This window comes from Pelophylax lessonae (assembly GCF_965119305.1).
Source record: "Pelophylax lessonae genome assembly, chromosome: 3".
Taxonomy (NCBI): Eukaryota; Metazoa; Chordata; class Amphibia; order Anura; family Ranidae; genus Pelophylax; species Pelophylax lessonae.
This window is the reverse complement of record NC_138770.1, coordinates 112,051,125-112,064,851: the sequence shown is the minus strand read 5'-3', so window position 1 is coordinate 112,064,851 and position 13,727 is coordinate 112,051,125. Positions and strand designations below refer to the sequence as shown.

General features: G+C 44.6%; 1 protein-coding gene across 1 annotated transcript in view; it reads left to right on the top strand.

Annotated features, from left to right (window-relative positions):
- Nucleotides 1-13,727, top strand: part of LOC309550105 (adhesion G protein-coupled receptor F5-like) — a gene marked incomplete at its 5' end in the record, with an annotated part of 389,437 nt that overhangs the window by 318,685 nt on the left and 57,025 nt on the right. The window contains 2 exons of the mRNA XM_082250562.1: nucleotides 8,542-9,876; nucleotides 12,787-12,828. Coding sequence (XP_082106688.1) covers nucleotides 8,542-9,876; nucleotides 12,787-12,828 — 1,377 coding nt within the window. The remainder of the gene's footprint in view (nucleotides 1-8,541; nucleotides 9,877-12,786; nucleotides 12,829-13,727) is intronic.

Here is a 13,727-nt window from a genome sequence, read left to right as displayed (position 1 = left end):
ATTGTTAGGGTTACATTGTATATATTGGTATAGATTAGTATATTATTGAGTGTATTGGCGCTGCACATACTTATAAATATTTCAGATTGTTTATTTGCTGTGGGTGATACAGAGTGTGCTGGCTTGCTTTTACACATATTTTATTTGATTATTTGATTTTTATTAGTGCTATGCTGCCTTCAGGGTTCAGTAGAACACCAAGTACATTTGTTAAATACATATCATTAATTTATTAAAATGTTTATAAATGATCACCAGGCATTTATTTAATACATTCTGTAATTGACCTTTGAAATTACATCCATTTAAAGGTTATTTAGATTTTAACAGCTGAGTTTAAATTTACTTTAATACTTGCTGTTTGGGTCATTTTTGCCATTTTTCACATACATGTAAATGCCAGCTTTTTTTTCTAGATATTATATGTTTTCTGAAAGCAAAGGACCTAAAAAATAAAATGGTGGTAGTTGCAAATTTTTATGCCGCACGGTATTTGCATTTGCAAACTTTCATGAAAAATTACAGCTACAGTATCTCACAAAAGTGAGTACACCCTTAACATTTTTTTAAATATTTTATTATATCTTTTCATGTGACAACACTGAAGAAATGACACTTTGCTACAATGTAAAGTAGTGAGTGTACAACTTGTATAACAGTGTAAATTTGCTGTCCCCCCATAATAACTCAGCACACAGCCATTAATGTCCAAATCGCTAGCAACAAAAGTGAGTAAACCCCTAAGTGAACATGTCCAAATTGGGCCCAATTAACCATTTCCCTCCCTAGTGTCATGTGACTCATTAGTGTTACAAGGTCTCAGGTGTGAATAGAGAGCAAGTGTGTTAAATTTGGTGTTGTTGCTCTCACTCCCTCATATTGGTCACTGGAAGTTGAACATGGCACCTCATGGCAAAGAACTCACTAAGGATCTGAAAATAAGAACTGTTGCTCTATATAAAGATGGCCTAGACTAAAGGTGATGGACTGGCCAAGCATGTCTCCAGACTTAAACCCTATTGAGCATCTGTGGGGCATCCTCAAACGGAAGTGGAGGAGTACAAGGTCTCTAACATCCACCAGCTTCATGATGTCGTCATGGAGGAGTGGAAGAGGACTCCAGTGGCAATCTGTGAAGTTTTGGTGAACTCCATGCCCAAGAGGGTTAAGGCAGTGCTGGAAAATATTGGTTGCCACACAGAATATTGACACTTTGGACCCAATTTGGACATGTTCATTTAGGGTGTAGGTATGAGTATGAGGGAGTGAGAGTGATAACACCAAATTTAACACACCTGCTTCCCATTCACACCTGAGACCTTGTAACAAGTCACGTGACATTGGGGAGGGAAAATGGCTAATTGGGCCCAATTTGGACATTTTCACTTAGGGGTGTGCTCACTTTTGTTGCCAGCAGTTTAGACATAATGGCTGTGTGTTGAGTTATTTTGAGGGGCAGCAAATTTACACTGTTATACAAGCTGTACACTCACTACTTTACACTGTAGCAAAGTGTCATTTATTCAGTGTTGTTGTCAAATGAAAAGATATAATAAAATATTTACCAAAATGTGAGGGGTGTACTCACTTTTGTGAGCTACTGTAAGTGCTTTTTAGTGCACACAATATAAAAGATGATATTGCGCTGGGTAAAAAGATACCAAACATATTAAGATTTCAAATTCTGCATGTCTGTGAAATGGCAACAAGCTATGGTACCTAAAATTGTCCATAGGCAACACTTTAAAAGCCTTTAAGGTTGCCAGTTTACAGTTAACTAGTTTCCCGACCACACTATAGCCAGTTCTGGGAGGGTGTCCATGGATGTCCTCCCAGAAACACTGCCCCCTATCAGTTCCCATCGGTGTCACCTATCTGTGCCTCCTATTAGTGCTTTATATCAGTCTCCATCAGTGCCGCCTCATCAGTGCACAACAGTAAAGGTGAAAAACTTTTTTTTTTTTTTTTTTTAATTTTCAGTCTTTTTTTGTTTGTTTAGCAAAATTTTAAAAAAGCCAGTGGTGATTAAATACCAACACAAAAAGGCTCTGTCTCCAAAGAATGATAAAAATGTCATATAGGTACAGAGTTGCATGACCGCGCAATTGTCATTCAAAGTGCAACAGCACTGAAAGCTGAAAATTGGACTAGGCAGGAAAAAGTACTCAGTATTAAAGTGTTTAAACTGTAGCTCTGGCACTAGAATTATTTCTCTCACTCTGACTTTTGTGGCAATACCTCCTATGTGGGGTGCAATCACTGTTTACATTTGTGTGGAGGACCTACGCGCACGTCTGCATTTGTACATGAGCGTAGGGTAATGGGGGGCTTTCAAATTTGACTTTTTACATTTCTTCATTTATTTCAATTAAATTATTTTTCTCTTTCATTCATTGACGTACACTGCGCTCCATATTCAGAACCATAGGGTTATATTGCTCCCTGAGGCAGAATAGAAAACTTGACTGCGGCGGTCGGACCTGCGGGTTCACCTCCTACCCCCCCCCCCGTCCCCCCTTCATGTTGGTGGTCCCTAAATGGGACACCTTTGCCCCCCCCCCTCTCTGGTGCAGCGTGATGGGCTGGCAGGTGTATGGGGCTGGTGCACTGCTATGTGCCTGTGGGGAGGGCGGGTGGGAATGCCATTAGCTGAATGGTCTTCCCTGCTGGGGTGGGCACTGGATGTTGTGGTGGCCCTGCGCCCTAGATCGCCCCCTCTTTTGCGGATGTGGCCTGGGATCCAGGGGTCCCTTCTGGGTACCTGGAATCCTCGTGGGCGCCGTGTGTGGGGCCATTTTTTTGTGATCGGCTACATTGTATTGGGGCCTGTGCGATTCTCTATGGCCAGCAGCCATGTTTGTGTAGTCCGGCGGCCATTGATGGTTGGTCTGGCGTGCATTAGGAGTGGCGGCCATGACAGTAGAGCCTCTGGGCGGTGAATATGGCTGTGGTGGCTCCTCCCTTTCACCTGGTGCTGACTCCTGGGTTTCCTTTTCCCCTGGATGCCACACATAGATACAGGCTATCTCTGGTGCAGACCAGTGCTACCCTGCTAGGGTGGTGAGTTCTGGTGGGATCCCTCCCTCTCTCTGATGCAGGTTGTGGGGTGCTCTGCTTTCAGGTGCCCCTGTGGTGATACAGGTGGGGTGCCTTAGGTGGATGAGTCCCCTAGCGATGTTAGATGCTTTTGGCTGGTGGGTTCCCCCTGTACCTAATGGAGTCTCAGGAGCATGTTTCCCCACCTGACCCCCTCTCTGAGGCAGCAGGTACCTCGGGGTCCCAGCCCTCCATTGATGCACTGATGGCGATCCTGGAGTCCTTTGTTTCCCGGGTGGAGGTGACCTTTGGGCGGCGGATTAGCAAAAAGCACCCCTGCCCTCCTCTGCCTCATTTGTCTCGTCAGATACTGAATCTGGCTTGAACATCGTGGACATGGACCACCCTGTAGCCTGTAGCCACGATCCCTGATCGATCTGATAGTGAGGATGATTCCTCCACTCCTGTAGCTGTACATGAGGAGGCGTTGGTTGACGCACTGACTACATCTGTGTGGGAAACTTTGAAGATGGAGGATGCAGCTGAAGCTGCTGTGGAGGAGGCCGTTCCCTTTTGCACCCACAATCCGTCTCATGCGGCAAAGGTGTTCCCCTATCTATCCTATTTTGACAGGTTTGTCTATAAGGATTGGAAGCGTCCAAAACGTCCCTTTGTGGTTCCTAAACGCTTTGTGGTGAGGTACCCATTTGAAGAGTCACTCCTCAAGAAGTGGACTGTCCCACCAGTAGTGGACACCCCTGTCTCCAGGTTGAAAAAGGCAACCATCATTCTGGTAGAGGAATCTCCGGCCTTTAAGGCTCTGACTGACAGGAAGGTGGAGTCTGTGGCCCAAAAAATGTTCACTATTGCTGGTTCGGTGCTGAGGCTGGTCCTGGCAATTGCCCTGGTTTCGCAAACACTAAGTTTTGGCGGACCAATTGGTCCAGGGGCTGCAGTTTGTCTCCAATGCCTGTTTGGGCGTGGCTCCCTTGATTTCTAAGCTATCTGTTTCAACAGTGGTGCTTAGGCGTGTTTTGTAGCTTAAGCGTTGGTCTGCAGATCAGACTTCCAAAAAAGCTCTGACTGTTTTACCCTTTCAAGGAGATTGCCTGTTTGGGGCTATCCTGGAAGACATCATTAAGGGTCTCACGGGGGGTGGGGGTGAGCTCCTTTCTTCCACAGCCTAGAAAGGGGAAAGAACCTCATTGCAGATGTAGCCCTTCTTTCTCGGCACACAAAAGGTTTCATCCCTCAGGGTCCAATGACAAAGATTCAAAACTTTTCAAGCCCTCCTTTGGAGATTCCAAGCGGCCCTAGTCTGGCAAGCCGAGAGCTGGATTCTCTAGACTCATGGACAATGCTCCTTCAGCATGAAAGTGCACCCTTACCCGTGCCGGGGGCAGGGGGACGTCTTCATTGGTTTCCGGGCCCATTGACTTCCTTGGTAAACGACAAATGGGTCCACAAAGTGATTCTGTCCAGTTACAAGATAGAATTTCATTCTTGCCCTCTGGAAAGGTTCTTCTCTTCCAATGTACGCCTGTCCCCGGACCACTTGCAAGCTCTTTTCGGGGCAGTGCAGGACCTGTTGCTTCAGGAAGTGATTGTCCTGATTCCAGTCTGAGAACGGTTTCAAGGTTTTTATTCAAACGGTCCCAAAAAGGAGGGCAAGGTCAAACTAATTCTGGACCTCAAGGCCCTGAACTGCTTTGTGCGGGTACAGAAATTCAGAATGAGTCAGTTCGCACGGTAGTGGCATCCCTACATCAGGGGGATTTTTTAGCCTCTTTCGAAATCAAGGATGCTTACTTCCTATATGTGCCAGACATCATTGTTTCCTCCCCTTTGCTGTGGGAGAGGAACACTATCAGTTTGTGGCATTACCCTTTGTTCTTGCCTCGGCTCCTCCGGTCTTCACAAAAGTGTTGGCCCTGGTTCTGTACTGAGCTATCTGGATGACCTCTTCTTGCAAGCAGGGTCCTCTTCTGCCTTGATAGACGACGTGGAGATCACTATACAGACCCTGAAGGAGTTTGGTTGGCTTCTAAACTACCAGAAGTCTACTCTGATTCCATCCAGGAAATTGGATTATCTGGGTCTTTACTCTGGATTTAGCCCTAGCCAGAGTGTTCCTTCCTCTGGAAAAACTTCATAAGTTGCATCCTGCGGTTCATCTATTGCTGTCCACAGGTGGTCCTCCCTCCAGACTTGCATACAGGTGCTGGGCCTGATGGTGTCTACCTTCAAGGCGGTTCAGTTTGCACAGTTCCATACAAGGTCCCTCCAAAGGGAGATTCTGGTAAAATGGGACAAGCGGCCAAAGTCTCTGGACAATCAGATTCAGCTGAGCCGAGAAATAAGGAGTTCCCTGGTCTGATGGCTTCTCTCTCTGGCTCTTCAGCAGGGCAAATCTTTTCTCCCCTTGTATTTGACAGTGGTCACTATGGATGCCAGACTGTCCAGTTGGGGAGGCCCTATCCGCCATACACATTCCAGGAGTGGAAAACTGGCAGGCGGACTATCTCCGTCAGCAGGCGTTAGACCAAGGGGAGTGGTCCCTTCATCCAGACGTGTTTAATCTGATATGTCTGTTAGCATCTCAGGTCAACAGAAAGGTACCTGAGGTTTGTGGCAAGGACCCTCTGGCGGATGCCACAGATGCTCTGGTGGTAATGTGGTGCCAGTACCGTCTGATTTATGCCTTCCCTCCTCTCAAGCATCTTCCGGGGCTTCTGCACAGGATCAAGGCTGAAAGGGATTTCGGTCATTCTGGTGGCTCCGGAGTGGTTTCGCCAGTCTTGGTATGCTGACCTGGTGCGATTGGTCACCGACGTCCCTTTGAGACTGCCTCTCAGGGAGGACCTGCTGTCCCAAGGGTCGATTTTCCATGCTGCTTTACAGTCGCTCTTTTTGACGGCCTGGCTGTTGAAAGTCAGGTGCTGAAGAATAGAGGATTGCCTGGGTCGTGATTCTGACACTGCTGAAGGCTCGGAAGTCTACCTCTAGAAAGATTTACCATCGTACGTGGAAAGCATACATAGTCGATCAGTGTTCACCCTCATTCCTTTTGGTGGCTCGGATTTTGACCTTCCTTCAACGAGGTGTTGAGAAGAAATTGGCCTTGAGTACCATCAAGGGCCAGGTGTCTGCCTTGGTGGTCTTCTTTTAGTGACCCCCAGCCACGCATTTCTTGGTGCGTACTTTTACTCAAGGGATTTGACACCTGACTCCACTGATGCAGTCTCCTTTACCTCCATGGGTTTTGAACTTTGTGCGCTCAGTTCTCCAAAAGCCTCCTTTTGAAAATATTTGGAAGATTCCTCTGCTTACGCTATCTCAGAAGGTAGCTTTTTTGGAGACTATGTGTTGGAACTGGCAGCGTTATCTTGTCGTCCCCCCTAGCTGGTAGTCCACAAAGATAAGGTACTTTGTTCACACCCATCATTCCTACCTAAGGTTGTCTCTGACTTACATTTGAATGAAGACATGATGTTGCCTTCCCTGCGTCCAAGGTCCACTCAACTTAAGGAATTTGCGTTGCATGCCTTGGATGTGGTTTGAGCAATTCAAGTGTATCTAGCAGGCACTGCGTCTTTTCAGAGGTCAGACTCACTGTTTGTGATCACGGACACGCCAAGAAAAGAGCTGTCTGCTTCTTCTGGGACTATTTCAAGATGGATCAGACAGACGGTGACTCAGGCCTATTCTATCAAGGGTGAGGTTCCTCTTTTCCCTGTAACGGCACACTCTACTCGGGGGCTTAGTGCTTCTTGGGCCTTGCGTCATCAGGCGTCAGTGGCACAGGTTTGCAAGGCGGCCACTTGGTCATCTGTGCCCACTTTCACTAACTTCTACACAGCGGATGTGTTGGCATCTGCAGATGCTTCCTTTGGCCGCAACGTTTTACAGGCTACTGTTTAGAGGGTCTGTTCCCTCCTTGGGGGTGTATTGTTCAGTTTAGGCTCCAGTTGTTTTTTGTTGAGCTCCTGTTAACTGGTTGGCTCTTGAGTTTACCCCTGGTATTTTTTGTTGTCCTACACCTCATGTTAGGCACTGCTTGGGGAATTCTCTATGGTTCTGAATATGGAGCGCTGTGTCTGTCAATGAACGAAAGAGAAAATAAGATTTTTGTACTTTCTGTAAAATCCATTTCTCTGAGTTCATTGACAGACACAGCACCCACCCCTCTATGGAGTTTTAATACTTCTGACACTGCTTGTTACTAAACTGAAGGCCTAAAGCAGAGAGGGGGATGTATACCAGCTAGGACTACCCAAAGGCATAGCCAGGTCTTTTTTCTGCCTAGTGTCCTTCTCCTATAGGGGGAAAAATAACTCTATGGTTCTGAATATGAAGCGCTAAGTCCGTCATGAAAATGGATTTTACGGTAAGTACATAAATCCAATTTTTTATACATTTTTTTTTTAATTCATCTTTATTGCTATCACAAGAGATGAACAACATCCCTTGGGTTAGCTTGGACACTGACAGGTTCTCTTTATTGAGAAATCAGGGATCTATTAGACAACTGATCCCTCCTCTCCTTCCAAGGCAGCCAATCAAACTGAGAGCTGTATCTCTGGCTGCTACAGGCCAGGAAAACAGCACCGAAACCGAAGTGACAAAATCCTTGTTGTTCCAACTTTATTTGTCACAGAGGAGAAGGAGGAATAAAATAGAATGTTCCTCCCTCTCCTCTATGGCTAGTCAGTGGTCCCAGGCTTCCTGGGTGAATAGGAAATCCTGGGAATGGCAGTGGCTGGGGGAGGGAGGGTGGCCTTCTTCTGAACCCTGTGATCGGGCAGTTGTAGCTGATTGCTGGCTGTACAAAATGACACCAAGATCATGATCTGCGTATAACTGTTGTTCTTTCAGAACGTTGATATACATGCTCTGGATGGAGTTTCAGCTAGATATTCTGTGGACGTAAACCTTTTAACTGTCATTCTGCAGAGGGTTATAACCTCTGTCAGTTTATTTTTTGCCATCTGTGTCCCTTGGGTAGATTTCTCTTCACTTCCTGTCCCATAGCCAAAACAAGAAGTGAGGCAATCCGTGCAATTAAGGAAAAATAGAGAGGATGAATCTCCCTAACGGGGACTCAGACAGCAATAAAAACTGACGGGTATATTTGCAATTGGGCTGTTCAATAATTTACAAAGCTCAATTCCCTTCCACTGGAGAGTGGAGATCCGGGGGCTTTGAGAAGTCTAAACCTATATCTGAAATCAGCCATGCTAATGTAGACTAAATTTTAGAAGGCCCAATCACAGCAATAAAAAAATATTCATGGAAACACCTCCTCTAGCAACTACATCTCCACCTCTCTATTTCAGATTACCTCTCTATTTCAGATAAACATTCAGGTATCACACAGTCTTTAGTTCTTTTGGCAAAATTTTTATATGAATGTAGTTTATCGATTCTATTTTTGTAGAGTAATGTGAAGCTTTTAAAGCTAACTGGTCTTAACAAAATAATTATGCCAGGCTTTTCTTTTCATAGAACTTCATAAAAACAGTTGATGTCGTGGTGAGCACCTCCAGCGCTTGGAGCACTAATGCTAACAAAAGTGTAACTATTCTGGATTCTGTTGAGAAATTTGCAGAAAATCTGAAATTCAATGACCCAATTGATTTTAAAAACAATTCCCTCAGCAATATTCAGCTTTATGGAAAAGTTGTGAGCAAAGATGAAAGCTACAAAAAGAATTTTTCCTTGCAAAATTTAACTGGAAATGTGTTTATTGATGGGGGCACTTTAACAGGCAACTCTACCACAATAGTTACCATTGCTTACGGTACAATGAAGGACATTTTGCCAAATACCAATACCACACAGGGGGCGGTCAACGGGCTGGTTATGTCAACAATCATTGGTGGGAAGTCCAGTATATACTTTGATAGCAGTATATTTAAAATAAATATGACCTTTACTGAGAGTAATAAATCACTAGAGAATCCAAAATGCGTCTGGTATGACGTGAATCAGAACTTTTGGAATGACAGTGGTTGTACCCCCTTTAAAGAAGACAACGTGATATTATGCTCATGTAACCACTTGACTTCTTTCTCAATCCTTATGGGATCATCAAATCAAGATCTGTTTTTAGAAATCATTACTTACATCGGAGTCGGAATATCTCTTGCTTGCTTGGTGATTACTCTGCTCATTGAGGCCTTAGTGTGGACCTCAGTTATCAAAAACAAGACCTCCTACATACGTCACGTCTGCCTGGTAAATATTGCTGTTACGCTTCTGGTAGCCGATATCTGGTTTATCATTGGAGCGGCACTAGAGCAGAATACAAAATCAGCTGCCTGCAAAGCTGCTGCCTTCTTTAGCTTCTTCTTCTACTTGTCTTTGTTTTTCTGGATGCTGACCACAGGACTTATCCTCTTTTATCGCATGATCTACATCTTGCATGACACGAGTAAGAAGACCATGATGATCATAGCTTTTCTCCTGGGTTATGGATGTCCGCTCCTTATTACCATTGTCACTGTGGCTTCAACAGAACCCAGTAAAAGATTTATAAGCAGCAAATTCTGTTGGCTTGACTACGAAGACTCCAAATCGTTCCTTGCCTTCGTGGTGCCAGCTTTAACCATTGTGTTTGTTGACATACTGATCCTAGTGGTGGTCATCTTCAAATTAATGAGGCCTACAATTGGTGAACAAACAGGAAATGAAGACAGGAAAGTTTTGATTTTGATTGCTAAAACCGTTGCAATTCTCACTCCTCTTCTCGGAACCACCTGGGGATTCGGGCTGGGAGTTGTAATTCATCCCGACAGCAAAGTGATCAATGGAATCTTTGCTGCGCTCAACTCATTTCAGGTAAGTGTAATAAATTGCATGCAGTAGTATATATTTAGTAGGCAAATATGTTTTGGGTTACTAATCATTATATGTATTAGCTGCATTAGAGTGTCATATGTACTACCGTAGAAAATGTAGACACACTAACAACTTGAAGCTAAATTCCAGCTAACACTTTCTAAGCAGTTACAGCACAAGTTTGGAATAAAGGTTTTGCATAAATAAAAGCTGATCATTGTAAGCACCCTTGGCAATGGTGAATGGTTTGTCTCCTCTAACTGCTACATCTACAGTTAGAGGGATCAGGCAAACCATTTATCACTGACCAGGGTGCTTACTGACTAGATTACCAGACTTATCGGCTAGATCACCAAGTGAAAATACAGGAAAGAAAGCCTTAAAAAGTAAACAAATGCAGCCACCACATCTAAGAATTGGTAAGCTGCAATATAATAAATGTTTGCTTTTGGGTTTAATACCACTTTATATTTACATTAGATTAACATTTTTAAAAAGTATATTATACACTGTAAACTGTAAATATCTGTAATTCATAAACTTGAGAACACTTTGTTGTGAAGCACTGTGTAAAGATGTAAGCAAAATATTATTGGGCTTATTTATTACAATATACACTGTCTGTCTGTCTACAAAGGGAGAAGGTATCAGCACTCCATCCAAAATAAGTTTATTGCTGTTCTACACAAAGTATATAATGTAGCAGCAGATAAACTAGGCTCTCAAAAGGGGTTGTAGAGATGAACCAGGAGGATTATACACAGGCTTTAAAGTAGAACTATAGGCAAAACCTTTTTTTTTTATTTCAGATAGAGTGAGAGACCTGAGAACCCCTGTCAGTTTATTTTTTGCCATTTGTGTTCCATTGGGGAGCTTTCACTTCCTGTCCCTTCGCCAAAACAGGAAGTGAGAGGAAATCCCTGAAAATTAAGGAAATCCTATTTCTGTTTGTAAACAAAGCAACTGGGGATTGAAAAAAATGGCGTGGGTTCCGAGGCGTAACTAGAACCTTTAGGGCCCTGGTGCAAGAGACCATGAAGGGCCCCCCTGACCCCCTTCCATCTGAGCTCCGAGCTTCCAGTTCTGGGTGGGCGTCCATGGAAATCCCCCCAGAATTCTGCCTCCCACATGCCCCCTGGGTTGCGCATCCAGCATGCTCTGTGACTGCTGTGTTCTTCGGACAATCACATTGGCCTTTTACCATGTGATCAGCTGATCACATGTAAACAGACTTGTCGGTTATCGGCACTCCTTTCTTCCCACACTGTGTCTGTGGGAGGAAAGGAGAGCCGTTAACCCTCAAGACTGTCAGTACATTGTTTACACTGATAATCAGGGCTCTGATCATCAGTGTCCTGATTATCAGGGCAGCCCCATCAGTGCTGCCTATCAGTGCTACCTATCAGTGCTCCTGAATGCCGCCTATCAGCGCTTATCAATGCCGCTTATCAGTGCCCATTAGTGCTGCCTATCAGTGCTCATGAATGACGCATATCAGTGCTGCCAATCAGTGCCCATCCATTCCGCCTATCAGTGCTCATCAATGCTACCTATCAGTACTCATCAATGCTACCTATCAGTGCTTATCAGTATTGTCTATCAGTGCTTCCCATCAGTGCCACTTACCAGTGCTCATCAATGCCACCTATTAGTGCCACTTAGTGCTCATCTATGCTGCCTGTCAGTGCCCATCAATGCCACCTATCAGTGCCACTTATCATCAGTACCCATCAATGCTGCATATCAGTGCAACTTATCAGTGCTCATCAATGCTGCCTATCAGTGCCCATCAGCAGTAATCTGAGCTGAGAGTGTCTGTCTCATACAGCTCAGACTCAGAGCCTGCACTAACAGTCCCTCCTACCTCGCATGGATAGGAGACAGCCGACCCGCCCCTCTCATGTGTGCACAGCAGGGAGAAGCTCAGCAGCTGAATGTGATCATTCACACTTCCCTCACTTGCACACAGGAGAGGAGCGGGAGAAGAAGATGGGATGTCTTCTATCTATGTGAAGCACTGCCCCCTTGAACACTGCTGAATTCTTCACCTTCGGATCCCCCTGGGCTACCATTAGCAACTGCAGCATGCACAATTTAGCACTTTACTCCTTTGCTCAATCAGTCTAGGGGATGTAGTTGTTTTTTTGTTGTTTTATTTAATTAGGGATGGAAGAAGGGAAGAGTAGGATACTCCAAATTAAACTATTCACAATGGATGAGGACTCTCACCGATAATGCAGTCCGGCTATAGATTCACCTTGCCACCAGATGAATTTGGGTTAAGTCTCTGTATAAATCACTTGTTTGGGTAGATTATCTTCAGGATACACTTCTAGTATCCCCTTTCACTTAACAGACTGACACCGTCCTCTGACTATCCTACACTGGGGTGGCCCCCCTCAGGTCAGGCCCCTAGACACAATCCCCTGTACTCATGATACTGTTTTTCGAGGGTCTCCAGTGTCTCTACCCCTCCAGTCAGCTCTCCTGGACCAGTTCCTTTCCTATGGTCCCCAGGCCGACCGCCTGTGACCATGTGCCACCACTACAGAGGAGGAGGCAGCCGCCACCCTCCCTCCGGGACTCTGCTCACCAGCCAAAGACCCTGCAGCACATGTGCTCCTGACTTTTAAACAGTATCCCATAATGCACCGAGACAGCCGATCTCTGCCAATCACCATCAAGGTGTCTAATGTAGCCCAGAAGGACCCACCCCTGGTTAGGCCACCTATGTAACCCACACTTGGTGCCCAATGAGGAGGGGAACATGGAGGAGGCACCACCCGCCTACTACCCCCCCCCCCTTACAAACCAAGCTATCTTCACTACGTGTTAAAAATATTTGCAGTAATCATATGCATCAATATAAAAACCCAGAATTCTAACATATGCTTTGTTTTTTTTACCCAGGGTTTGTTCATTTTGATATCAACTGTGCTGCTGGACCAAAAGGTAAGTGGCAACTTATAACAAGGAACATGATAAGACCTGCCTTCAGCATCAAGTGTAATTCTGGCCATAGAAGTCAAATGAATATCATTGGATTTGACTGATTTTAGCTCATCAGACCTGACACACCTTGGGAGAAAAAACAGTCATTTAGGCGTAGTATCATAGGTTGAAGAAAGACTTGTATCCATTAAGTTTAACCTTCACAGTTCCAGTCAAAACAGAGTCTTCTGCACAACTATTGCCAATGTTGCTACATGGAGGGATCCTTCTTGACGCCAAAGGAGTTCAGTCAGATCAGTTTTTTTTAACAGAACACCTCTATATTATTCTAATTATAACTATGGATATCATAGCATATAAGATAATGATCTTGTTCTTGTTCATTTTGCCAAAATTCCCTCCCAAAATCATCCTTATTCTGTGTACAATCATTGTCCCCTTGTCATTTGTAATGTATTTGCACCATAATAACTAGTAAAACATGGCTCAGAAGACCCTACAGCAAATCACCGGCAGTAGAGCAAGGGCTTTCCCCACATAACAGGAGCCCTTGTTTAAAGTGGTTGTAAAAGTCAGAAGGTTTATTTATCTTAATGCATTCTATTTATTAAAGTTGTTGTAACCCTAAAAAAAAAAATGATCATGATTCTTTAAAGCATGTTATACAGCACAGTGCTTGTGCTGTTTCATTTACCTCTCTCTATGTACTAGAAAACCTGCTTCATCCTGCCAGTTCCTGTGTCCCCCTGTCTTTTCTAGAATAAGGTAATCATGGCTGCTGAGCCTTGATTACCGTGGTCAGTTTACGTGCCTTCGTCAGCCGCTGTTCTCTCTCCCCTCTCTCCCCTTTCCTCCCTGCCTGTCAGCTCGGGAGTGTATCATTTTACTATTAAAAAATT